General features: G+C 43.9%; 1 protein-coding gene across 2 annotated transcripts in view; it reads right to left on the bottom strand.

Moving 5' to 3' along the window:
- RGS22 (regulator of G protein signaling 22) overlaps positions 1 to 24,630 on the bottom strand; it is a 1,652,097-nt gene that overhangs the window by 1,545,022 nt on the left and 82,445 nt on the right. For both annotated transcript variants that reach the window (XM_078686958.1, XM_078686959.1), the window contains exon 3: positions 14,644 to 14,706. In XM_078686958.1, the coding sequence (XP_078543084.1) occupies positions 14,644 to 14,706 (63 nt within the window). The remainder of the gene's footprint in view (positions 1 to 14,643; positions 14,707 to 24,630) is intronic.

Genomic DNA, 24,630 nt, shown 5'->3' with positions numbered 1-24,630 from the left:
GACCTAGCAAAGCGTCAACATCCGATGGCAGGCAGGGGAGGGGAATTCGTATCGCCCGACGCCCGAGACATCTAGATTCCTTGCAAGGGCAAGACGTTTTAATGTCTGTTTTGTCCTAAGGACAAGGAGATCATGCACCACAGTAAATCGAGACACCTGACGGAAACAAAGTGCCTTATATAAGAGATAGTCACATTACACAAGGACGCATTCATATTTTATTGCTGTAGGCTCGAGGAGATTAAAAGATTTGTCAGAACTCACAGGATGTTGAACAGACACTGAAAACGAACTTCCGCTCCAAAATCGGCCGCTCTTTGTTCACCCTTCTGATGTCCTGCTTTTGGGCCTCTCAGATACAGGCCCCAGGTTGTGCCCCACTCACTCGCATTTGAGGCATGCACAGAAAAAATTCACGGGCCACTCCCTTCGCACATTGCTTTCCCTCTGCACTTATCTGGTGCCTGTGCTCCCCACTGGCCTCACCTGCAGCCCCTGCTCCTAGCCCCTGGGCGTCTCATGTTTCAACCAGGTCTACAATAAAGCTCCTTACTTTCCCTTTGGGCTCTCATGAAGCCTCCTGTACCGCTGGCTGTTACTTCCATTTTCATGAGCCTCTCACGTCTTACCCGGTGCCTTATCTGGTCTTGCCTGTTGCCAGTGCCTTCTACCTGGAAAACTAGGTGTTCTCGACTTGTCCCTTCATCATCCGGGAATGAAAGGCCGAAAGAAGAAATTACAAGGTGCAAAACATAGTTTGCCTTTGCAGGCAGTTTTGCAAGTAATATATGTACCACAAACTAAAAGCCCTGAGCCTTAAATTCAATTAAATAATGTTACCAAAATCTTGTACCTAAAATTGTCAGGGACTTTATATGCTTTTCTGTGCAGCAAGCATGACTTTAGTGAAGCACTGGGGCGCTATACTAAGGGTGATCTCTTCTATAGCCAGGACAAAAGATATCCATTTACAATGTCTGCTATGGGATAGGTGACCTCAGTCCCTCACAGGGACTAGAGCTCTAGTCTCACTAAAGACATGCGTGCTCCCAGGCTTCCCGTTAACACATATTTTATCTAATTTCTGGCATGCAAGTCTCTGAAATCTCTTTTTGACCTCGCTGCCCCTGCAAACACTATCAAAGTTCGGGTCAAACTACTTGCTCCTATGCTGTTTAGACATATACAGTTGATTTAGGTAGCGCTTAGTACAAAGGTTTAACCATAATCCAAGCACAACCAATCCTCGAAGATGTGGACAGAAGAACCATGAAAATGTAACACTTGTCCAGGATCACACAATGTGGTTAAGTGGTTGTGATTAAAAGTTGGAACCTGGTGCATTTTTTCCTACATAAGGCAGAAATGTACTTCAAATGTACTGGGGGGGGTAAATAGTTAAAGCAGCATGTATAGCAGGACAGTGTTTTGATGCACTGCACAGAAAAGCGCTTTTTAAAAATAGACTGAGTTGATAAGGTAATGTGTGTCCAAAGAAATCTGCCTCTACTGCCCCAGATTCTTTTTCTCAGCTACATCTTGCAATGGAGCTGAACATGAAATGCCATCACAGCTTCAAAGCTTTTACTCCTAGTCAGTAAGGAAGGACGTGTTTTTTCTACTGGAATGTAATCACATGCAAAACCAGTGAATACACTAGATGGAAAAGTTCCAGTGTGAAGCTGCTTAAAGCAGAAACAGCTAACTTTGCAAACCATCACAGGAGAGGCAGTAGGAGCAATTGAATGTGTTCTTATGTTGTGTCAGCCAGCATAAATGACAAAAGTACCAACCATAGAAACTCCCTTACTTGCTACGTAACACCCCACCTCGCGCTATGTCTTCAACCCTTTCTTTCTCCTGTTTGCAGTTTCAAAACTGTCATTTTTCGAATTCCCTTCCCAACTCCTCTCCTTTCTCTAGTTGTGTCGAAAGTCTCTGCCATTGGTCCAGTTTCCCATTGGGACCCAGTCTAACCCGCATGCTGCATTTCTTACCCCATCAAAGTCCCCTTTCTTTTCTTGCTTTTTTATGTAAATCTTTATACATCTCTAGCCAACTTTCGCTCCCTTCCTTGCTCTCAAACTACCAGGGAGAAACCACCATCCCTCCATTTCCCTGCCCTACTGCCCTCCTTTCTCTTTCTGCCCTCTACCATCCATCTAGTTAGTTGTCTTTCTCATCTCCTTTTTCTGTTAAACCCCAAACCATCTCTCTTCTTTAAAAATCAGCATAACACTAGCTTTGTTGTATTCCCTCCCCTGAAGCCAAAAGTGGTTACTTCTTTAACACCTCTCCCATCTTTAGCTGTGAACTAATGAGCCATCAGTGGTTCCCAATGTAACTGTCTTCCTCTACAACTCCTCCGGCCCACCGTTACATCACTGGCACCCTGTGTAACTCCTCCTTCAGGACATCACTGCTTCCCTCTGTAGCTCACCCTGCACACCCCCAATATATCACTGGCTCCCCATGTAACCTCTTGGTCGTCACTGACTCCAATTGTAACACCTTTTCCATCTCAAGAGCCCAAGTAATGTTGATGTGAATGTTTGTAGGTGTTGTCACCTCTGTCATACAAGGGCTTCCTTTTAAACTTCTTGTGTATAGAGCACAGGTGCAACACTTGCCTCTGTGGTCTTTATTGACTTGTTCTCTGACTGCTGTCCTGAGAGAGACACCTACAGATTTGTGAAGTATTAATAAATACTGGGGACATTATCAATTTTTGGAGGCTGAATACTGGTGCAGCCAACTCCATATTAACCTCATGACCACCAAGGTGGCGGTCACGTTTACTGTAAGTTCATTTTCATCTTATTTTTCCATTCCTCTTTATTCTTTTGCAAATGTCCTTAAATCTCCACTCTTCCCATCTCTCTGACTTCTTATGTTGTCTTTTTAACACTCAACTATGTCGCTCTTTCTTTAAGTTGCCATTGATTTTCGACCGTATTCTATAACCTATTATTCCTTCCTGTTTATCTGCAGACTTGTGAGATGGCTTTCTGGGGGGACAAAATGATGGTTGAGCACATCTGGATAGCACAAAGTAAAAACTATTCGGGTCAAACTCCTCTGTGTCTGCACCCAAGCTCTTTCAAAGTCCCCCCCACAATTTGCTAGAGTACTCTCAAGCCTCCTTTTGAAAAGATGGGGAACATTTTGAAAACAAACAAGTTAATTCTTCTGGCTTTTGTCATCAGGCCCCGGAGTTCTTTTTGCTAGATTTGCCCTGCCAGTCACCTTTTTTACGTTTCTTCCTGGGTGTCTGCTTATACCACAGTGTAATTTATTTTAAAAAGCAAGTCTTTGGGGTCTCAGATCTTGAAAGCGGACCTGTCTAGATTAACAACACATTCGAGGCCCGATAACACTGCATACATGAACTTTACTAGTAGATCAAGCCAGAATCCACTTTATCGATGGACAAATGTCATTTGCATTTCTCTGAAGTGGGAAGTTCAAGACTTGGAAACAAAAAGTACGCAACCTTGCACTCTCTGCCCCCACAGAGAGTGATCTGTATATTATGGTCCCAAAGGAGCAATATTTTTGTGAAATAGCTTTAGAAAACAATGTTTGTCAACAATACTCTGTCATACAATCATTATTTGGGGACAGACTGTCTGTCCTGACTGGACAATTACTGTTTCAGCTGGTGCTAACCACTTCTGTTCCTGGCCTACTGAAAACAGCTCTCAGTTGCCATGAAGCCTAACACCACAGCATTTCTAGTGGTTACATTTCTGTCCTAAGTCTGCTGCAGAAGCATGCCACCATTCAAAGGAAACATTAAGGTTTCAATCACTGCGGTCAATCACTGTCACAGTATACACGTACCAGTTTACTTTCACATGCACACATTTCTACAGCTTGTACCTCAGTGTGCTAAAACTAGAAATATACATAAGAGAAGCAATGATACTTCATTGGTCTCAATATCATCCACTACATAAGTTATTTTAGATAGGCAATCCAGAACATGAACTTTCCTTGTGCCTGTTCTATTTAACTAGCAGATGCAGGGCAGTTAGCCCCTGGCCTCTACTTAAGACCTCTTGTACTTCCAGTATGCAATCTCTTTCAAGACTGCCTAATACTCTACTAATACTTTCTTGGGCTTGTTTAAGATATTATTGACCAGCCAACCAGTATCGCAATCGACTCTCATGCACACCTCAGTAATACTTCTAGAACTATCTGTGTTGGGAATGTTGAGATTTCTACAGCACAGGCCTAAATATACCTCCACCCTAAATTGGCTGCAGGAGTGGTCATAACAATGTCACAGTGTCCAATTTGTACAAGTGAAAAGCTCACATATTTTGATAGATGATTCTTTGATCTATGTGGGCTAAAATCTTAAGAACCATCCCCTAAAAAAGGAAGTTGTCTTCTGCACTTCTCATGAGAGCTAGGAAAGTCATGGTTCACTGTGCAGGGCACTCATATATAGACATTGTTACAGATTATATTTATATCCACCTCGGACTCCTGCCTGGGTTTTAGATACCGGTTTGGTTCTAGCTGATTTGTGACCGTCTTTTATATTCATTGTAAATATCTTGTACCAAAATGTACATCATGTAAATATGTAATATTGATTTACCAGTATAGCGTACACAGAGTAAAGTGTAATTTCTGATTCCTGTATTCTTCCTCGACATTGTTCTACCAAGAGGCAGTTTCAATGCTACAGGCACTAGGATGTCTAAAATGCACTCTCTAAGACCAAACTTACGCTTTTGGCAGTCAGTTTAATTGATTTAGGGAATAGGTAAGACAAGTAGATTTCTTTGCAGGACAAGTAGTTTTCTGCACAATTTTTTCCACTGGACAAGTACATTTTTTAAACAATTCCACACCCCTGGCAGGACTGATGGAAGTGTAAGACAAATGTCCAACACGCATTCCTCTCCGCAAAGCAGGCATCGTAGAACAGGTAAGATGCAATCTTGCCAGATTGGTCTGAACGAAAGGAACCAAGTTGTGTTCAGATCCCTTAAATGAGCCAAGCCAAGAATCTGTGTAATTCTCTCATGATATCTCATGGCAAGGAGGGCTTGTTCCATGGTATTCTGGGTATCGCTGGTGACTGGACTTGCCATATCGGAGCAGAAGGAATAAAAATAGAATTCCTGCTAGGAGTCCCAAGATGAGAGGCAGGCCGCCGAACACAGAGTGCACGAAATTTGGAAAAATGCCGAGGACTGCTTCAAATGGTGCTAACAGTCCCGAAAAAAGTGTCTTAAATACATGTGCGATGCCACTGGTATCAGACATATTTAAGATTTGACTTAACATTTCTGCGAAATGTACTGGGCAGTTTGTTGATAATAATGCATGTATCTCTGCAGAAGTCCTTGCAACTTGCAGATCATACGTTTCTCTAGACGAGGTCAGTGGCACATTTTTTTGTAAAAGAATGACTTTCATTCTGCTTTAAGTATCAATTCGTATAGAAGAGATATTCAGTGAAGGCCATAATGCCGTCTCCCTTTCTGTCTTGCTCTTTGGATACAATCCTGGCATACAACAAGTGACCCTGAATGACACACTAACTAGATACGCTTTACCTGGCAACATGCCACAACAGCTGTGGTCATTAAGCATAACGTAGCTGCCATTGGATAGCTGCCTGAAAATTGGTTCTATCACTGTGGAGGGTGAACCGTGCAGGTGGCATGAGAGGTTATTTGCAGAACCTTCGCAGGCTCTGTGTAAATTAATACCTTGGCACAAAAGTGTACCACTTAGTGAGTTCTTACAATTTTTACCACCAAGGAATACCGCCTTTCCCCATTCCAACATTTGTGTGTGTAAGGTAAAGTCCAGGTCGACTTAATGTATTCTTTACCCAACCTTTCATACAGGCCCGCTGGTATATGCTGTAGACAATACTGAAATTGGAAAATCGTCACTGGTATCGTGATGGTGCCATGTATTATCCATTCAATGACAGGTTTCTTAGAAACTGTCAATGGTACTCTTTCCAGTTTCTCAATGCTCAGCACCGTATAGTCTGCTCCTTTTTGTGCCAAAGAGATTTGTTTATCTGTAAGGTTAAACACAGTAAATAATGATGTGGTATTGATTAAACGCCATGGCACGTAGCCTGAACGGAGATTTTGTAACGTTCAGCCTAGCAGCATTATAGAACGTAATTGAGACTGGCCATGTTGTAACATTAGCAAGTCTTGCTCTCTTATGTCAATTGCAGAGGATACAATGCTGTCCAAGGAATATATTCTGGAGGACAGAGTCGTTAACCCGTTGTCCACTACAGAGAGGCTTTTCTCTAAATTAATACGATCAATTTCTCGTATTCTTTCTGCAGTTTCCATTTGCGTTATTTTGCATGCTTCGTTGTAAGCAGCATATATACCGGCGTATATGAAACGTTTTTGACGTGGTTTGCGAGTCCCCATTAAGAAATCTCGCAAATCATTGCCTTCTTTAAGTAAAGATAAGTGTTGTTTTATTTTTGGAAGTGTAGATTTCTGTAGCCACTCAAGGCATAGCTTTCCTACACTGTAAGTAGTTACTATCCCTGGATGTTGTCTCTGGGAGTATCTTGGATCTGGCCTATTCACTGTGAACCCTTGTGTTTTGTTCAGGAATCTATCTTGACAGTTATTCGTGTCTGTGGGCCAGATTAACCATTTTTTCCAATCAGGATTAGTTCTGTTTTGAATAAAAATCTGTTTTACGTCTACCTCCTCATCCGCAGAGTTATTGCAGTCAGGTGAGGACTTTGGTATGGACGGTTTGTTTAAATCTTTTATCTTAGCCAGGGCAAGACAAGAAGTATGTTGAACAGTGTCATTTAAAAACATTACTTGTTCTGGTATAATGCAGGCTCTGAACAAGGCTTCTAAACCTTGCACCTGCCAATATTTTGTGCCCCAGACTGTTTTTGTCTCAATGTTGTCTTTCCAAAAGTCAAAACCAGATATGTTTTTTTCAAGTTGATGAGAGAGTTCTGTGATTTTTTCTTTGAAAGTTTTATTTGCTGGCGTATTTTCAGGTTCACTGGGATCCTCAGAAAATGTATCAAAGTTGATAAAATAGCCAGAGGCAGTTCTATCAATTGTTGGAATTGCATCCGGATTACTTGAAATCGCTGGAGCTGTTTCTTCTTTTGCCATGTTGGTATAGTCAGATGCTATATCATTGTAGACAGGTGTTTCTTGACAAACTGTTATTTGGGTATCCAGAGGCACAAGTTCCATGGCTTTGTTGCATAGTCCTTCTTTTCTTACTGCAGGTTTATCAAAGGTGATAAGTCTTTCAGTTTGAACCTCTTGGATTATAGCAAGATTTGGTTGTCTGCTACTTCTTGGGAGTCCACTGGGCCTACTACTTATTATCTGCCCCATGATGTGGTTTGACCAGGTCGATGGACACAACTCTGTTCTCCCTTTTAGCAGGAAGGGGCGGTAGTACAACTGATCTTGTTCCGTGGATAGCTAAGACAGGTACTGCTTTTCAGTAAGAAGGCCCAAATTCCTTCTTTACCGCAATCTTTTCCCTGACCAGAACCCCTATCTTTGGAATCCATACAGGTCTTGCTGGGACAGGTGGATTTTCTTCAGTGGTCGTTTGCTTCTGTATTGTGTTACTCAGATTTCTTCTTGTTTCATTTAAGTCCTGTAAAACAGCCAAACGATCTTTGACATCAAAGGGATTTTGTTCCACCACTGAAGTTTGACAATCGAGGTCTTTGATTATCATTCTAGTACCAAATAGTAATTCATATGGAGTGAGTCCCCTCAGAGAATTTCTTGGCAGATTGTTAAGACTACGTTGGACACTTATTAGATGTTTGATCCACCCATCACGCGAACCTAATACCTTAGCTGTTATGGATTGCTTTATGTCAGGTTTTTTTCTTTCCACTACAGCATTATCCTCAGGATGAAAGGGACTAGAATACCGCAATGCAACGCCCAAGCTAGCCATGGCCTCCCTGTAAGCTTGAGAGCTAAACGCATGACCCTGGTCAGAGTGTAGCGTGCCTATTGCGTATGTGCCGATAAAGACTCGCAAATCCTTTATAACAGTTCTGGCGTCAGCCGAGCGCTGGGGCCATATCCAAATAAATCTTGTGCAGGAACCCACTGCGACCATGATATATTTATAGTTACCATCCCGTTGTAAGGGACCACAGTGGTCCAGGTAAACACACGCTAGTGGTTTATCTGAAATTAGAAGGGGCGTCTGTGTAGGTCGTTTCACTGTTGATACTTTTATTTTTTGGCATATTTCACATTCTAGAACATAGTTTCTAGTTTGTTTCCTCATGCGCGGCCACCAATATCTTTGTTTTAATAATGATCCTGTGGCGGAAATTCCTGCGTGTGCAGAGGCCAGTCCTTCGTGTGCTGCTAAGATCAGTCCTAACCTACGTTCCATGTTTGGAATTGCCCTATCCCCCACTCCAGGGATTCGAGCAAAAGGAACATTATTCGCATCAGTTATATATGAGTACTTTACTGGAAAGCCTTTCGGGAGTGTGTTACCACTGTTTTTCACTGAAGCAGTGACAGCTTGCATTATTTCGCTGTCTTTTTGTTTTTGACCGAGTAATTGCCGCTACGGAAGCCGTTTGTACAGCTGCCTTCGCGGCCTCGTCAGCCAATGAATTCCCTGCAACGTGAACGCCATCACGCTGATGACTCAGTGTGTGAATCACGTGAGTCTTTTGCAGTTCTTTTTGTAAATTAATTACTTGTTCCCAAAGCATTTTATGCTTGATTGTGCCACCTTTGGCGTCTTTGAACCCGTTTTGAACCCAGTTCTGCAGATACTCATTGTAAGATTGTACGCAGTACTATGAATCACACACTATCAGTGTGGGGAATTCACAATCAGTATTTTCAAGCGCCATCTTGAAAGCCTGTAGTTCAGCTTGCTGAGCTGTACAGTCTCCGAGTGATTGAGTTTTATTGACCATAGGTCTAAATTTACCTTTGCGCTAGCAGCCTTTAACAATCGCGCACGCAACACTATAGGCTTGTTTACCCCCAATTGCGGGCTGTGCTGATCCGTCTGTATAAATTATACATCCGTAATGTTCTAGAGGTAGAATCTCGGTCGGCAGAGGACATTCGTGTTCGTATTGTAGGAATTCTTGTGTCTTCAGATAAGGGTCAAAGACGTATTCAACGTCTGTTGCAGCAAGAGAGTTAACCCATTGTATCCATCTCGGATGTAAAGCGTTAGCATTGGGAATGCTTGCTTTCGTTACTGCCTCTAAGGCAGGTACAGGTGTAACTATCATTATGCGTTTACCCTGTGTGAGCTCTCTCTCTTTTGCTACTGCAGTTTGAACCGCTGTCAGATTTTTTTCTGTAGAAGTGAATTTTATTTCAGCTTGTGTGTACAAGTGTGATTTGTATGCTATTGGTACCTTTTCACCTTCATTAAAGGTCAGGTATGTGAATCCGCATCTCCCTGGGATGATTCGGATCACAAGATTGCGCGCATTATCGCGTGTTTTTAACTGTGTTTTTGCTAACATGTCTGTTTGCACTGAACGCAAAATTTCTGTATGGTTTTGAGTTCAATTTGTTGGTTTGAAATCAGGTTTTATCAGTTCGTAGAGAGGTTTAACCCTTTCTGTGTAATTCAGAACATAAGTACTTCCGAAATTCAGGAAGCCTAGAATTGACTGTAAGTTCTTCAGCGTCTTTGGAGGTTGGAGCAGCGCACATTTCTCTAGGAAATTTGATGCCAGGCTCAAGCCTTCACTTGATAACTCATATCCTAAGAATAGGACGTGGAGGTGGGCAATTTGTGATTTCTTAAAATTGAATTTGTACCCTTCAGAAGCGAACCCGAGTATTATGGTGTTCACTCTTTTCAAGTGCACTTCCAAATCATCGCCTGTAAGATAGATGTCATCGACATAAGATAATGCCTCATCATCGTATATTTGTAGCAACTCTGTTACTCTGGCTGAAAATAACCCTGGACTATTCTTGAATCCTTGGGGGGGGTCGGCAAAATTGTCGTTATGTCCCCATAATTGAGAAAGCAGTCAAATGCCTGCTTTCAGGTGCAATGTTTTGACAGAAAAACCCATCTGAAATATCTAATGTGGTTTTATATTTTTTACGCACAATGTTATTCATCAGTGCTGCACTGCGTGCATTTTGTACTGCAAATTTTTTGCAACAGGAGTTTAAGTGTCTGTAATCCAAAACTAGACGATATGAATTGTCTGGTTTGGAGACAGGAAACAAAGGATTGTTCATTGACGAGGTGCATGTTTCAATCACCCCTTGGTATTCAAGTTGATTTAAAATCTCCCGGACTTGTTTTTTAGCTTCTTGCTTAACTGGATACTGCCTCTGTGCAGTAGGTTGATTTTTTAACTGGATTTTATGGTGAGGAGAGACCGCATCCCATCCCACATGATTTTTATATAATGCTGGAGCCTGGGCCACAGCCCATTTTCTGGCATATGTGTATTTTTTATTAGTAGGAATAGGATTTGAGAAGGCTGGCATAATTATCTCTTCGCCATGTGGGCACTCCCTGACAAATTCAGGTGGCCAGTCTTGTTCAGCTAAAAGAATGTCATAACCCTTAGATAGCTTCTCCCTAAAGAGTGCTTTTATTTTCCTAGTTATGTTCCCCTCCATCCGGAGTGTTACTTCATATAACTTGTGGGGTACACTAACCCTGGTGTTGGCAGTTACAACTTGAATGCATTCATTCAAGTCCACTGTCTCCAGATGATCCTTCAGGATCTTGCGAACTATGGTTACTTCAGCTGCGCTGTCTAGCATTGTCTGGGCCCATTCCCCGTTCTTGAGTTGTGTCCTCAAGATCCTCGACAAGTCTGATCTTTACGCTTGCTACCTTCTTCTTGGTGAATGGAGTTTTCTTATTTTTTGGGACGTGATGTTCCTCTTTGGACTTCACGCGTTCTTTTTGTTCTGCTCGTCCTCTTCTTTCTGATTTCTGCGAGGAAGTCTGAAAGGTACGAGCGGAACGTGCATCAGTATCTTGATATCTATCAGGTTTTCTTAAGTTATCCCTATGTCTGAGGTTGTACCTCTTTTCAGAGGGCTCCCGTTGTGGAGACCTACCTCCCCGTTGGGGAGATCTTTCACTGAACTGAGAAAGCTTCTCTTTAGGAAGTGTCTGTTTAGTATTTTCCCACTTCTTTTTAGGGGTAGTAAGATTATTTTTAATAAAAATCTTTTCAGGGTTTTCTGTTAGTTGAGGTTTTAATGGTTTCCACCCAAACTATCTCTACCTAGTTCTTCATAAGATTTTTCAATAATTCTTGCAAGCTCATATGGTTGGTCTGTTATATCTGTTTCTTTTATCTTTTGGCGGATTGCCACGGATGCTGCTTCACCTTTGATGTTGGCTAATAGTATAGCTGAGACCTGTTTGAAATCTTTTAGTAATTTCATACCAAGATTTAAGGCAGGTTCTGGTCCGTATTCATTTTGAATCTGTCTCAGAACGCCTGGTATTACCGCCATGGACGGAACACCATGTGTTTTTGTGTAGATTGAAGCAAAGACTGTACCCCAAGTGTCACAGTCCTCCACATGTGGTGCTATCCCCATTGGTAAACAGATTGTCAGAATCCTGTGTTTCTCATGAGGTGTACTATCAGGGAATACTGCCTCAATTTGAGTAATTTTTTTAGCTAACCAGAACGGAATTTGTTCCCTCTTTGCGGGCAATTTACCAACGACTGATTGTATAGTCTGTGGTGTGATTTTAATTGTGTTCCCCTGGTGAGGGGTGTGCTGTGGAATCCTTACAGTAGGTTGGACTGTTAAGGTCCGCATGACATATTGAACCAATTGTCTATGTATTTTAATTAACTGTTTTAGCTGTACTAACAGTTCTGGACCCGTCATGTTTTCAATGTCAGGATCTGGAGTATAGCTGGCTAATACCGGCCATGTCGCTCCTGGTCTACCTAGTGGACCGAGCCTGCTTATGTGATTTTCATGTTGTAGGACGCCTTTAAACCAGAGCTGATGCTCTTGGTTAGTTAATGGAATTTCAACGTCCTCGTAAGGAACGTATTCCGTTTGAGGTTCTTCTACTTTCTAGAAGTGAAACTCATGTGTTCCTGCATCTGCAAGAGGAAAGTGAATCCAAAAATCGAATACCTCTGTTTGCCGATATTCATGTGCCTCTATAACAAATACTACTTTACCACCTCTCGATGATACTCCATTATTTATGAGTTTGTAAGTTATAGTTTTTCTTACATTTACCGGGATGATTATAGCATCCGGGTCATTCTGTAGGAGATTTCTGTCTTCTAAAACTGCTTGAGCTGCAGCTGCAGTTAATTCTTCGTCACTAATCATTATTTTACTGACTGAAGAGTTTGCAGAACAAGTTTCAAAGAAACAAAGATTAGGTGCACAATATTTTGGAACACTGTATCCTTCAACGTTGAACAAACCAAAAACTAATACATCGGATTTTTGTCCTACTCAGTTTTGGCGGATATTATCCTTTAACCCACTCTAGACGTCTTTTGGAGTTTTTACGGGAAAAAGGGGTCTGTGTGAAAAGCACGACTGAGTTACTCTAGTATCTAGCGTTAAATTATCGCCTTACCAAACGTTGGACGCCATGTAGTGTAGTTCCTATATTCCCAATAGGCTCTGCGCATTGGAATAATATATCCTGTAGTTTAGACGTAGGACTGAGGTCGACTAGGTCTCTACCGAATATATTAAACTTAATTGCGAGTGCCAGCTAGCTCAGAGGTCACTAGAAACTTTCTTGAATTCACAAGAAGGGATTCGTTTCTGACAACTGCATTAACATGACAACTTTGTTCCCCAAGAATAAGAAATCAATCTCTAGAGTCGCGGAAAAAATAGATAGCTATTTTACTCAGTCAATCGTGCATGCTTCGTTTCACCAAAGGTGCTGAGAAAATAAGAGACGGGCGTTTTCAAAAATAAGTATTTATTGAACAGTCTTCTTTCTCGAGCATAAGAAATGTACTGCTACAATTGTAATACTGGTTATAAAGTACAAGGCATATACCAGGGCTCGACAAATCCACTCGCCCGTTCGCATTTGCGAGGGAGAATGGATTAGGACGAGCTATTTTTAGGTCCTACTTGCCCTTTCTGGCGAGTAGGAAGACAAATTAACTTTTGTCCTTGGTCTTTGAAAACGGAGCAAAAGTGACAAGATAACAAGATTTAAAGGCATTTTTATTGCTCACAAAGGGAATGAGCAATAAAGATGCCTTTAAATCTTGTTATCTTGTCACTTTTGCTCCGTTTTCAGAGGCGGAGTTAAAGAAGGTTGCAGTTAGGTCGAGGGGATTTTCCAAGTTACTAGACCTGCAGGACTAGTGCCATTTTCCGGATTTTTCGAGCCCTGTATAATACTATAAGCATTATAAAGTAGTACTGTAAAAGCATGATATAGTTTCTAAGCCATAAAATACATAAACTACATACAGTGATAAAATAATGACTAAAAGTACACAACTGGTGCTTGCTTCTAAAATAAGCCTACCCCGGTGTACCTAACCTAGGTCTAGTACGAGGGAAGAAGTACATGAGGTATAGCTTTAAGTTTAGTATTCTTTTACAAGAATTTATTCCAATAATTCTCTTAAGGGTCTAATAAGCTCCGTTCCTTGGTTTTAGAATGAAGAAGGTCTTGTATCTCTCTCTCAGGACTCGATTTCCCAGCAACCCGCAAGGATAGGCTGGAAACACTGGAGATGGATTTCTCGGCAGGAGAAAAGACAGCGTCTCTCAGTGCGTCAGCTGGAGGGTCGGCTTCCTTCGGCACTTGCTGCTGCAGGGTGTCTGGCAAGTAGTTTGTCGATCTGCTCCAAACCACTGTGTGTTTGTCTGGGCAAATGTAGGCATATTTATACCTTGAAGGTGCAGAGTTTGACGTATGATTGGACATAATAACGTCATCAAAGACTCAGTTCTTTGAAAACTCCATCATTTCCTAGATAAATTAGTATTCAGGCGAGGGAAAGTCCCTAGCTGCTGAAGGCGGGTTTTTCTAAGAAATCGTTGTTGATTCTCGGAATTTAGTGGAAGTAGCCATGCCGTATTTGGGCTGCATAGGCTCAGTCTAAATATGGTAATGATTTCTATGCCTATATAAGGATCGGGTAATTTATACCTATATATGGGCATGAATCGGGAAAATTACACTAGGGTCCTAGATTCCTTCACAAAAATCCAGGCTAATCCCCACTCTTATTATCTCTGGCCTTACATGTACCTATAGTCATGGCAAAGTGCAGACCTCAAAAGGCACAGCACTCCATGTTTAACTCGTATCTAAATGTGGTAGGTACTGTGGGATTGTTTTCTTATCAGTGAATGATCCTAGGTTTGTAGAAAGCTCAGGCATTTCCTTTAAGAGTTTCTGTAATATGCAGACTTTTCAAACACATCTTTAAGTCCAAACTCTTCAGAAGTTGGGCAGAGCATTTTCAGCTTTTTTATGAATGAATGGGAACCTACTCATGCACCATGTCATGGTCAAGTTGGCTTACAGATTTATAGACCTTCAAACTCACACACCAAGACCTAAGAGGCCTACCAAGCAGGTTAGGATTAATATTTTAAACAGTATGGAAAGTAAATAAATACTTACAGGAAGACTCAAGAATTCGTTGAAGTATTCCACCAGCAAATCGTCAGAAGCTAAGACATCTTCCTGCAAAGAGACGGTATCAGTACCTTTATTTCGAGATTCTTTCATTCATTTCACTTAGTACTTACGTGGTAGAGAACATAATTTAGCCCATAATGTACCTCGCTTGCCATTTTTTAAAATATTGTCTACAACATCGAGGTTAATATAATGATTCTCCTAATTGGGAGCTTGCACAGATGTGCCTTATAAATACCTAAATGGGACAATGTACTTTCACTTATTAGATGATTTCCCTCTTAGCAAATCATAAAATGTCCAAACAACAATTATGGTATCCCGAGAAGCCATAAAAACATCTTTTACCAGATAAAATTTCAACAGCCATTTTTCAGTGAAACTATCGGTGCGGGCACGACAACAGGATCTCTGTGGAAAAGAAGTTGAACTGAGAACAAGTGAACTCTCAAGATATGTACTCTGTGAAGCTAGAGTTCCTTGAGGTAGAGAGGTGGGCAGAACAATATGCAGGGTCTGTTAACAAGCAGCTGGAACCCCATGGAAATATAGACAACAAGCACAGGAAGCAGGCAGAGCATCAACAAGTTCTAATTACAGATATGCAGGAAGGATGAGATGTGGGCATGGTAAAGAACATATAGAGTTGAGGAGAAGTATTTCTGTGAAAAGAAGGGCAAAAGCAAAGGGAATTGCGCACATCTGATTACAGGAAAGGAGAAGGTTCCGTGAAATGGTCTGAGATTCATGGGTGGGGTGGAAGTCATAGCTTTGGTGGTGATAGCCGGATGGTTGAGATTTGGAAACCTTATTTTATTTGGGCTTGGAGTTTTCATGCCCCATCTTTTCATCATTGAACATGCCCATGAACAATGTTTTAGCTATGTATGTACTTTCCCTATGTGAGAACGTTTAGTAGTTTAACCTTATTTTATATGGGCTTGGAGTTTTTATTTAATTTGGGCTTGGAGTTGTTTAGTAGTTTAACCTTATTTTATTTGGGCTTGTAGTTTTCATGCCCCCATCTTTTCATCATTGAACATGCCAATGAATTTTTTTTTAGCTACGTATTTACTTTCCCTATAGTGAGAACATTTAGTAGTGGTGACATAGGACTGCGCTTCATTATATAATAAAGACAGCCTTGTAAGCTGGCAGTTCACTCATTCTGATGGAACTGACGTGTGCATATTTTGTTGGAATACATTAGTACTGACATGCCAAGTGCATTAAGGATGCTACTTTGTGTAAAAGTAATCTAAGCACAATACCAATAACTAGAACTTATTCATTATTCACCAGTATTTTGCAAGTGAATGATGTGGTTTATTTTTAGGGTGCCTTGTTAAAGGGGGTTTAGAATATAGCAATTTCTCATCTTCAATTTAAGAGCAAATCGGCTGATAATCAAACCAACAGTCCTGACTTTATTCATAACAGTGGCGGAATAAATAAAACTTAATTATAACTTCATCGCTCTTCTTCTTCACAACACTCACAGCATGAGGCAGAGGCATGTTTGGGAAACAAGCAACCACACTAGCTCTTTAAATGGATCATTTTTTCAGCACATTCAATTAACGCAACAATATACTATGTGCCATTTCTCTCAACATTCTCCTACTTGTCTGTTTTGACTGTACGCACAGGATGCTTGATGCTGATCTGTATTAAGAACCCTTCCTTTGTTTTACATTTTTGTTTTGTCTGAGATGAGCCGTTTGAGACTTGCTTTGACAATGCTCTGTGGTCAAACTCAGAAACCCATTCAATGTATTAATTCTTTTTTAGTATAAGGCTCTCAATGCCGACTGACATCCCAGAGCCCTGACATCCCTTGTACTACTTGCTGGAACTCACACGCGGTCTGGAACCAAGGTATTTATTTCCCAGGGAAGTACGGTGTACCCTGCCTGTGGTGGAACTATTGTTTCACTTTATGTAAGGTCAAACCATCAAAGCAGGCTTAAGAAGGAAGCCTCTATGTTGCTTGGGACCTCCCTTGCCTATTCTTTCTATTCTGTGTTTGCTATTGGTGGCATACCTATTTTCACTCTAGGTTTATGTTACAAGAGTTGATTATGCTATTATATCACTTGTATTAAGGGTACGTATGAAGCCTGTATAAAGTGAATGAGGCAGTTTTTCTGGGCAGAAATATGCACCCGTATCCATTCATGTAAGAAATTGGAGAATTAGTGGAGGGTGGCTGAGAGCCCACCTTAAATAATAATTCTTTTCAGTCTGAACCAGAAAAGAAATCGCAAAATTAACCAGTACTTAACCCTCTGGTAGCTTGGCACAAAAGCAGTCAGGCTTAACTTAGAGGTAATGTACAAAGTATTTTTGCAGTACTCAAACAATAATAAAGTGAAAACATAACACAAGAAAAATCCAAAACCAATTAAAAAATATATAAATATGTTAATAAATAAAATTACAACAATATGACAAAAATCCAATAAGTACGACTGAATTTATGGATTTAAAAATGTTAAGTCTCAAAATACTGCAGGAAAGCGCCAAGTACCAAACACGGTCATCTGGTTTCGCTTTACTGGGAGGGTGGGGGAGGGGGGGATTTGAAACTAAGAGTGGGAGAAATTTGAATGTCCCTTGCTGGCTGGATACTTTTAATGCCTTCGCCCAGAGAAGATTTCTACCTTTGGACTTAGTAACTTTTTTGGAGCTTGGATTTTTCCAGCATGACAAGGCCGCAGGATGTAGCCGAAGAGGGCTCCACGAGTTCAGCATCTCCTCCGCAAAGTCTAGCTGGATTGGATTTGCTAGAGTGCAGAACACAAGCTTTAACACTTATGGAATACATCCCTCTATCTGTCGCTCTTTGTCTGTAACACTCTGTCTCTGTCTCTCCCTCTGTCTCCCTCCCTCTGCCTGCCTCTCTCTGTCTACCTCCCTATGTCTACCTCTCCCCCTGTCTCCCTCCCTCTGTCTCCCTCCGTCTGACTCCCTCTCCCTCCTTCCCTCTGTCTGTCTCCCTCTGTCTGTCTCCCTCTCCCTCCCTCTGTCTCCTTCCCTCTGTCTGTCTCCCTCTGTCTGTCTCCCTCTGTCTCCTTCCCTCTGTCTCTCTCTGTCTCCCTCTCTCTGCCTGCCTCTGTATCTCCCTCTCTCTGTCTCCCTCTCCCTCCCTCTCTCTCTGTCTCCCTCCCTCTGTCACCTTCTGTCTCCCTCCCTCCCTCTGCCTCCCTCCCTCTGTCTCCCTCTCCCTCCCTGCCTCTCTATCTCCCTCCCTTTGTCTCCCTCCCTCTGCCTCCGTCCCTCTGTCTCCCTCCCTCCCTCTGTCTGTCTCCCTCTCTCTGTCTCCCCCTCTCTCTCTGTCTCCCTCTCTCTCTCTGTCTCCCTCTCCCTCTGTCCCTGTCTGTCTCTGTCTGTCTCCCTCCCTCGGTCTCCCCGACACCGTCCCTCTTTCTCCCTCCCTCTGTCTCCCTCTCTCTGTTCCCCTCTCTCTGTCTCCCTCTCTCTGTCTCCCTCCCTCTGTCACCCTCTGTCTCCCTCCCTCTGTCTCCCTTGCTCTCCTTCTCTCTGTCACCCTCTGTCACCTCACCCCACGTGTGTCAGCCTGGGCTGAGACAGCTTCCTGGGCACACACACAGCCGCACCCCAGTACTTTACAGCTCTTTAAAAGACCATTTACTTGTTAATGAGGCTTTGTTGTTTTTCACCTTTTCTTAGCGCCCCTGCATCGCCACTCTAACTATCACCAGAATCATCCATCCTCCACAGAGCAGTCTTTCAGAGTCGCGCTACTGCTACCGGCAGTGTTTGTGGGCACTCTTTAATTTTTATTTTTTTTTAAACACAGGTACCATGTCAGCAAGGTCCGTGGCCGCCAAGGAAGGCTTGCCGGGCCTCAGGCGGCCCGTGGGCCATACTATGAGTACCCGTGGTCTAGAGTATTAGGTACAACTGAGAGGTGGCAGATCCACGTGCCAAGGCAGACATTATTCCCCACGGGGGGCACAGCTTGCCTGGAGCACGCACAAGAGCCTGAACTTGTTACGGTCACGTTGGTCCTTTACCCTTGTCCTGATGAAGCTCGGAAGAAATGGGGCATGAAACGCGTCAACAGTATTGATGGGAGGAATCCACTTGAAAACAAGATTTATTATTGTATTTTCAAGGCACATTTAGCAGATGCTTGTAGAGGTGTAGAAACCTCATATGCAAAGAGGATTACCTCACAGTGTATTGCCTAGATTAAGCGTGCGAACACTAATTCATTGTAAACATATGTGGGAATAGGTAACAAAAAATTGGCTTATGTTCATGTCTATATATGTTTATTATGGAGATGTCTATATATATATGTGTAATTTCATGTTTTCTATCTACAAAAAAGAAAAAATAATGATTGATTTCTTTCAAAGGAAGTCATTGTGGTATGTATATTCTTTAAATTCTTTTAAAAAAATTGGAATGGGACATTTTACCATTTATAGGGTAATTTGATGTTCCCTATGACCAAGTAAGTGAATAGATATTTGTACCTCCATAACATTTTTCTGCGCAATGTGGAGTGCAGAAAACAGTGGGAGCATCTTGAAACTTTGGCCCAGTGGCAATGTACCTTCGTTGGATCGGCTTGGCAGGTGGGTCCCAGTCACCTGCTGGTTTTCAGAGCAAAAAGTGTTTAAGTCCCAGGTTTCAGGAAACTTCAAGTGGTGTTCACTTTAGCACAAGCCAAGGGTCCAGGACCCAGGGGACTGAAATTGGGGTTAAAGCTCGCTCCAGTAGAGGCGAACAGCATAGTCCAGGAAAGGCCCAGTTGCAACTAGCCAGTTGCAAGAAAGACCTCTGGAAGCTTGGTGTGTCCCTATAGCTCAAAGAGGAGGTCAGCTCACTGAACATTGGAGTCACTAATGGGGTCCTGGGCTCAAGGCAAGCAGGTCCAGTCTTCCTTCAGGTTCTTTAGACTGCATGGAAGTTCTTCTTCTGATTCTTCGTAGGTCAAGAAGTGTTCTGAGGAGGGTATTGTGATTATGCCGGGTGCCAGGCAGCGGGTGGGAGAAACTCCTGCCCACTGTCAAACCCATGAGGTAAAAGTTCCCAGGATTGATCTTAGCCACTTTTGCAGAATGTCCTGTGTATGTTACAGTAAACTACACCACAGTGCCCCTCTCTACCTAAAGCCAACATGGCAGATCCCCTTTTCCCCTGTTCAGAGCTCCTTGTGCCCGCGAGCTGACATGGCTATGATAATGGGCAAAACCTCCCTTGTGGTCACTCCAAATCAGTTCTGGGGCAGCACCTCCCTCCCTTTTGGTTGGGAGCCATGCTAAATAGAAAAACAAAGGGAGACAGACGTGGGTGTGAGCTACATCTTCCAATGACATGGTAAGCATTCTTTGAAGTTCAAAACGGGGGTTCCAGCTCAAGGAAGAAAAACATCTCTCTACATCCAAATCCTTTGTCCACTGTTCGGCAGAAATCCATATCTCACCACAGAGGAGCTATCACTAGTCAGGTGATACTGAACACTAGCAAAAAAGCTCCCTTGGCTCAGTCAGAGAAATGAAAAATTAATGAAAGAGTAATTTCAAAAATAGTCATAGAAAATCAGACTAGAACATTAAGCTAGATTTGAGATTACTATTAAAAAGTCCTTAACAAATCCGACCTGACCATTAAGTTGGATTTCATATTACTATTAAAATGAGCATCATTGGGCATGGTAAAGCGGCGAAACAAGATGGCCGCAGGTTGAGAACTCTCCGAGGCTAACCCACTCTTACCGCGTATATCCGTCCAACAGATCCGTGCACCGTGCCACAATCAACTTCCGGAGGCCCAGCGGAACATTTTGAGCCGAATATCGGGACACAGGGAACTGGTGCTACTGCCTCGTCCAGTCCTGGCCTACTCATTGGTGAAAAGCTGGGAACTCGAGTGCGTGTGAGGCCCGGATCGGTGATGCACCCAGCAGGTGGCACCCAGGGCCTGTCTGGCGCAAGAGCGGGGGGACTGAAAGCTGCTATACATCGTGCTGAGAGGCACCTCTGGAGAGGACGAGATCGGTGAGGGACAGTAATTGCAGCAGACCCAGGAGCACTAATTAACCCCGACCCAGGACGGCGATGCTGGGGTTGGGGGCGTAAATTGGAGAGCCGCCACCACGATGTTGCAGAGCGCCGCGAGGGACGAATTGTCTGGGCCTGAGCAGAGTGCGGGGTGGACCCATTCTACCTGCAGGTCGGCTTGGGACATAGCTGGAGGCAGGAGGAACTCTGAGAGCAGGGGGGCGCTAGAGGGCGCCAAGCAAGATGGCCGCACGTCCGTGAGGCTCTTGCTGCTCGGAGAAATATCCAACACTTATCCTGGCCATCTAGGCTTCCAGAACACTTAAAAATGAAGCACTGTGCAGAAGAACCACACCGGCATCCCTGGACGATTCCTCCACAGATATCCACTATGGATCTGAGGAACGGCAAGAAAATCCCGCAGGAAGTGGCAGGGACAAGCAGCGAGACAGTCTCGTGATCAACCTAAGTTCCTACAACCTTTCGGACACAGAAGAAGCGCTCCTCAATAGAGGATTGGGTTTTGTCACTACACAAGAAGGTGACCCCTTTTTGGCCCGAATGGAAATGGCCAAATTTTTTAGAAAAATTAGGTTACACTTCTTTTTTGCTAGCAAACCGGAGGTACCAACGGCCTCAGTTGACAGCAACACAGGTCTTAAGAAACCATCGACGTTCATTCCTCCTCTAACTGGAAAACCAGCGAAGGTCATTGCTTTTGAGAAAGCAATTGAAAACGATTTAACCTCACTTTTCCAGACAAAGAAAAACACATTTGTGAATTTACCAACGACTGAACAAAATGCACTACGGACATTGACATCAAATGACAAGATTACGATAAAACCTGCCGATAAAGGTGGTGCTATCGTTCTACAGGATAGCACCACCTATAGAAATGAGTGTTTACGCCAACTACAGGATACCAAGTCGTATACTCTGTTATCGATTGATCCTACAGAACGATTAAGAAATATCATCGTCACTCTAGTCGAAGAAGGGGTCAGCGAAGGCTGGATCACCCCAAAGGAGGCTGCTTACCTAAGAAATCACAATCCAATAGTACCTTATTTTTACACCTTGCCAAAGGTACATAAGCCTCAACCTGCTCCAAAGGTTTTGCAATTCTCCCTTACCGTATAAGATGTCTACTGGATCTGGCCAATTAACTGGTTGTAGGAGTTTCATTCTGTGTACTAACTCTTTGTATCCGATGTGGTCAGTGTGGTTGTGCATCTAGAAACATTTGATGCATTAGACATTGTCATCCTGTGACAGGGTGCCCCATGAGGGTAGGGGGAATATGTTGCCGGGTATCATCACGCATAGCGCATCCTCCTCTTTTTTCCAACAGCAGCCGATACAGACGCCTGTGCAACACAGCGAGACAGTAACAGAGCCTGGTTACTTTAATTGGGCTGAATTCGCTGGAGTCCACGCCCAGTTTGCAGACGTCACGTATGACGTGGACACACCTCCCGGAACTGAAATGGAGGAGAGAACGCCAAGAGAGGACACGCCGGAGTTCGGAGGAGAGAGAAGTGCGTCCCGAGGAAGCGGAACCCGACTAGAGAGGCTGGAGGAGAGGAGTATCGAGAGACCCGAAGAAGCAGCAAACCGAGAACAAGATGAGCCAGGAGGCCAACTGTAGATATAGTATTCCTATATCTAAACCTAAATGGACACACAGATCTCCTATCAGTCACTCCTATGGCAGGCCTTAACAATCCTGAAGGCAGAGTGCTTGGAATCGTGTGAGATAGTGCTCTGGCATGAGCTGAGCCTGTCTGCGGCTTTCGGGATCCATCCCTTAGCCGTTTCCATGATATCGCATACCATATACTCTTAAGTGCATTATAATCCTCGCGGTTATATGCCAACTCTGGTATCGCTTTATCAAAACATGTCGAGTAAGGTGTCATACAAATTGGAATACTAACCCCTCGCCAATTCTGGCGACGGGGTTAGCATTCCACCCTTCTAGAGGGACACGACATGTATGTAACCTGTAACCCCGGTTAAAGTCAGACATAGCCTTAGCTCCACAAAATGGATGCTGCCACCGAGACACAAGTCTGCCCTCCTGCTGCTGGGAGTCCTCCAAGAGCAGGAGGCAAGGACAAAGGGTTTCCTGTCAGGGGCGGTGCCAGCACCGTCCCAGACAGGATTTTGTGTATCCTAGGTAGGCAGGGCTTTAGAGGAAGGTGACTGCAAGTGGCACCCCGGTGCTCACTGTGCATAGGCCGGATGAAACCAGTTCCAGGGGCACTCCAGCCCCTGGCCTGGGGAAAGCCCGCTAAAGGAGAGGGGTGTAACCACCCCCCTCCTAGTCCCACCCATAGGGCAGGACTTAGTCGCGTGCCAGCCCCTTTTTGCAGGATAAAGGTAGGAACTGGCCCCCTTCCAAATCAGATCATCTTTGAATCCTGAAACTACTTTCTTCAAGAAGGAACTCAAGACTCTTCCTAAGATTTCTCCCTTGTGACTAAGGAGTAGTCACCCTGCAGCAGCAGGCACCAACCAAGCATCGCGGTTTGTTGCCAGTCTCTCCTTCGGATCAAGACTGCTCCAGCACGACGAGAATCGGCTTCCCTGGCACCTCTGACCTCAACCTACATCATCAGCCCAGCTGTGATCCGTGGGTGTGACGAGACCTCGAGGGACCGGCCATCTTCAGAACTGCACGACGCTTGTCCAGCACGACGCCTGAGTGACCCTCGACTGAGTGCCTTGGGGTAAGAGAAGCCCCGACCCTGAGCAGCTCCAGCACCGAAGTCCAGCCCCCCTGCATCCACGAGATCGGCGTGGGGCCCTTCTGCTTTTTGCTGCCCACCGCGATGTCCAGGTCACTTGCCCGTTGGCTAGTGGCCCCCTCACGACGCTCCACGACAACTAACACTGCTGGTCTGGTTGCTCCAGACTAGCCCGGGCTCCCCTCCAAAAGAGGAGCACCCTGGACCCTCCTGGTCCACTCAAGACGCCATTTTAGGTCCACCGCGTGGGTCTTGCATTTGCCAAGACTTGTTGCCCAATCCTGGGTCCAGCGACGTCGACAGCAAGAACCTTCGTGGGACAGCTCGCACCTCCATCCTGGTCGCAAACAACGCCTCCTGGTCCGAGAGACTGCAGAGCCCAGCAGCGCCCACTCACCTGGCTGAGGTGACTTCGTCCGGTGCCATCCTGGTGCCCACTCAAATCACTGGCTAGTGATTCAGAACTTGGTCCCCTCTGCTTACAGGTTTCTTCTTCCCTGATCCAGGCTTGGATCACTCCGAACTTTCTTCACTGGCCGCCTGCCAGCAACTCTTTCTTCAGGCTCCTGGATCTTCAACGAGGGTTTCCGACGCAACTTCAACCCTATGCAGCCGCAGCCCCTGGGCTAGGTAACCTGAGTACTCCGGTGCTCCAGCATAGTCCAACACCCTAAGTGTTCGGATCCACTCTTGTTTTCGATCCACCTAGTCGGGTTCGCCCGAGAACAGTAACTTTGCAACTGCTAGCCTCCATAGACTTTTTCCCGCCTTACGCGTGAGAGTTCCCACTCTGCACACGACGTCCACAGGCCTCCTGCATCTAATCCCAGTGTTTAGAATTGTAGGCCTAGCGATTCCTAAGTCTAGAAAAGTATTACTTACCTGCTAGCAAGTTCGCATTCCACTTACTGTGTATATGGTTTTTCGTGCCCCTAGGGCATTTGTGTAAATTGTGCGACTTAAAGTATTTTCTTAAGAGTTTTGTTATGTGCTTAGCTCCCTGACTCATAAAGAGTTCAGGGTAGTCTTGTTATAAATAAATATCTGTTTATTTTCATAACAACTTGTGTGGTGTCCTTTCACTTGGTGTTCAAGGGGTAATGTGATGGTAAAACAGCTGGCTTAACACGCCCTCTAGAGTCTTAGCCTTAGACTGCTCGTATCCATGCTACTAGAAT

This window comes from Lissotriton helveticus, chromosome 4_1, assembly GCF_964261635.1.
Source record: "Lissotriton helveticus chromosome 4_1, aLisHel1.1, whole genome shotgun sequence".
In the NCBI taxonomy this organism is placed as follows: Eukaryota; Metazoa; Chordata; class Amphibia; order Caudata; family Salamandridae; genus Lissotriton; species Lissotriton helveticus.
This window is presented reverse-complemented; position numbering and strand designations above follow the sequence as displayed.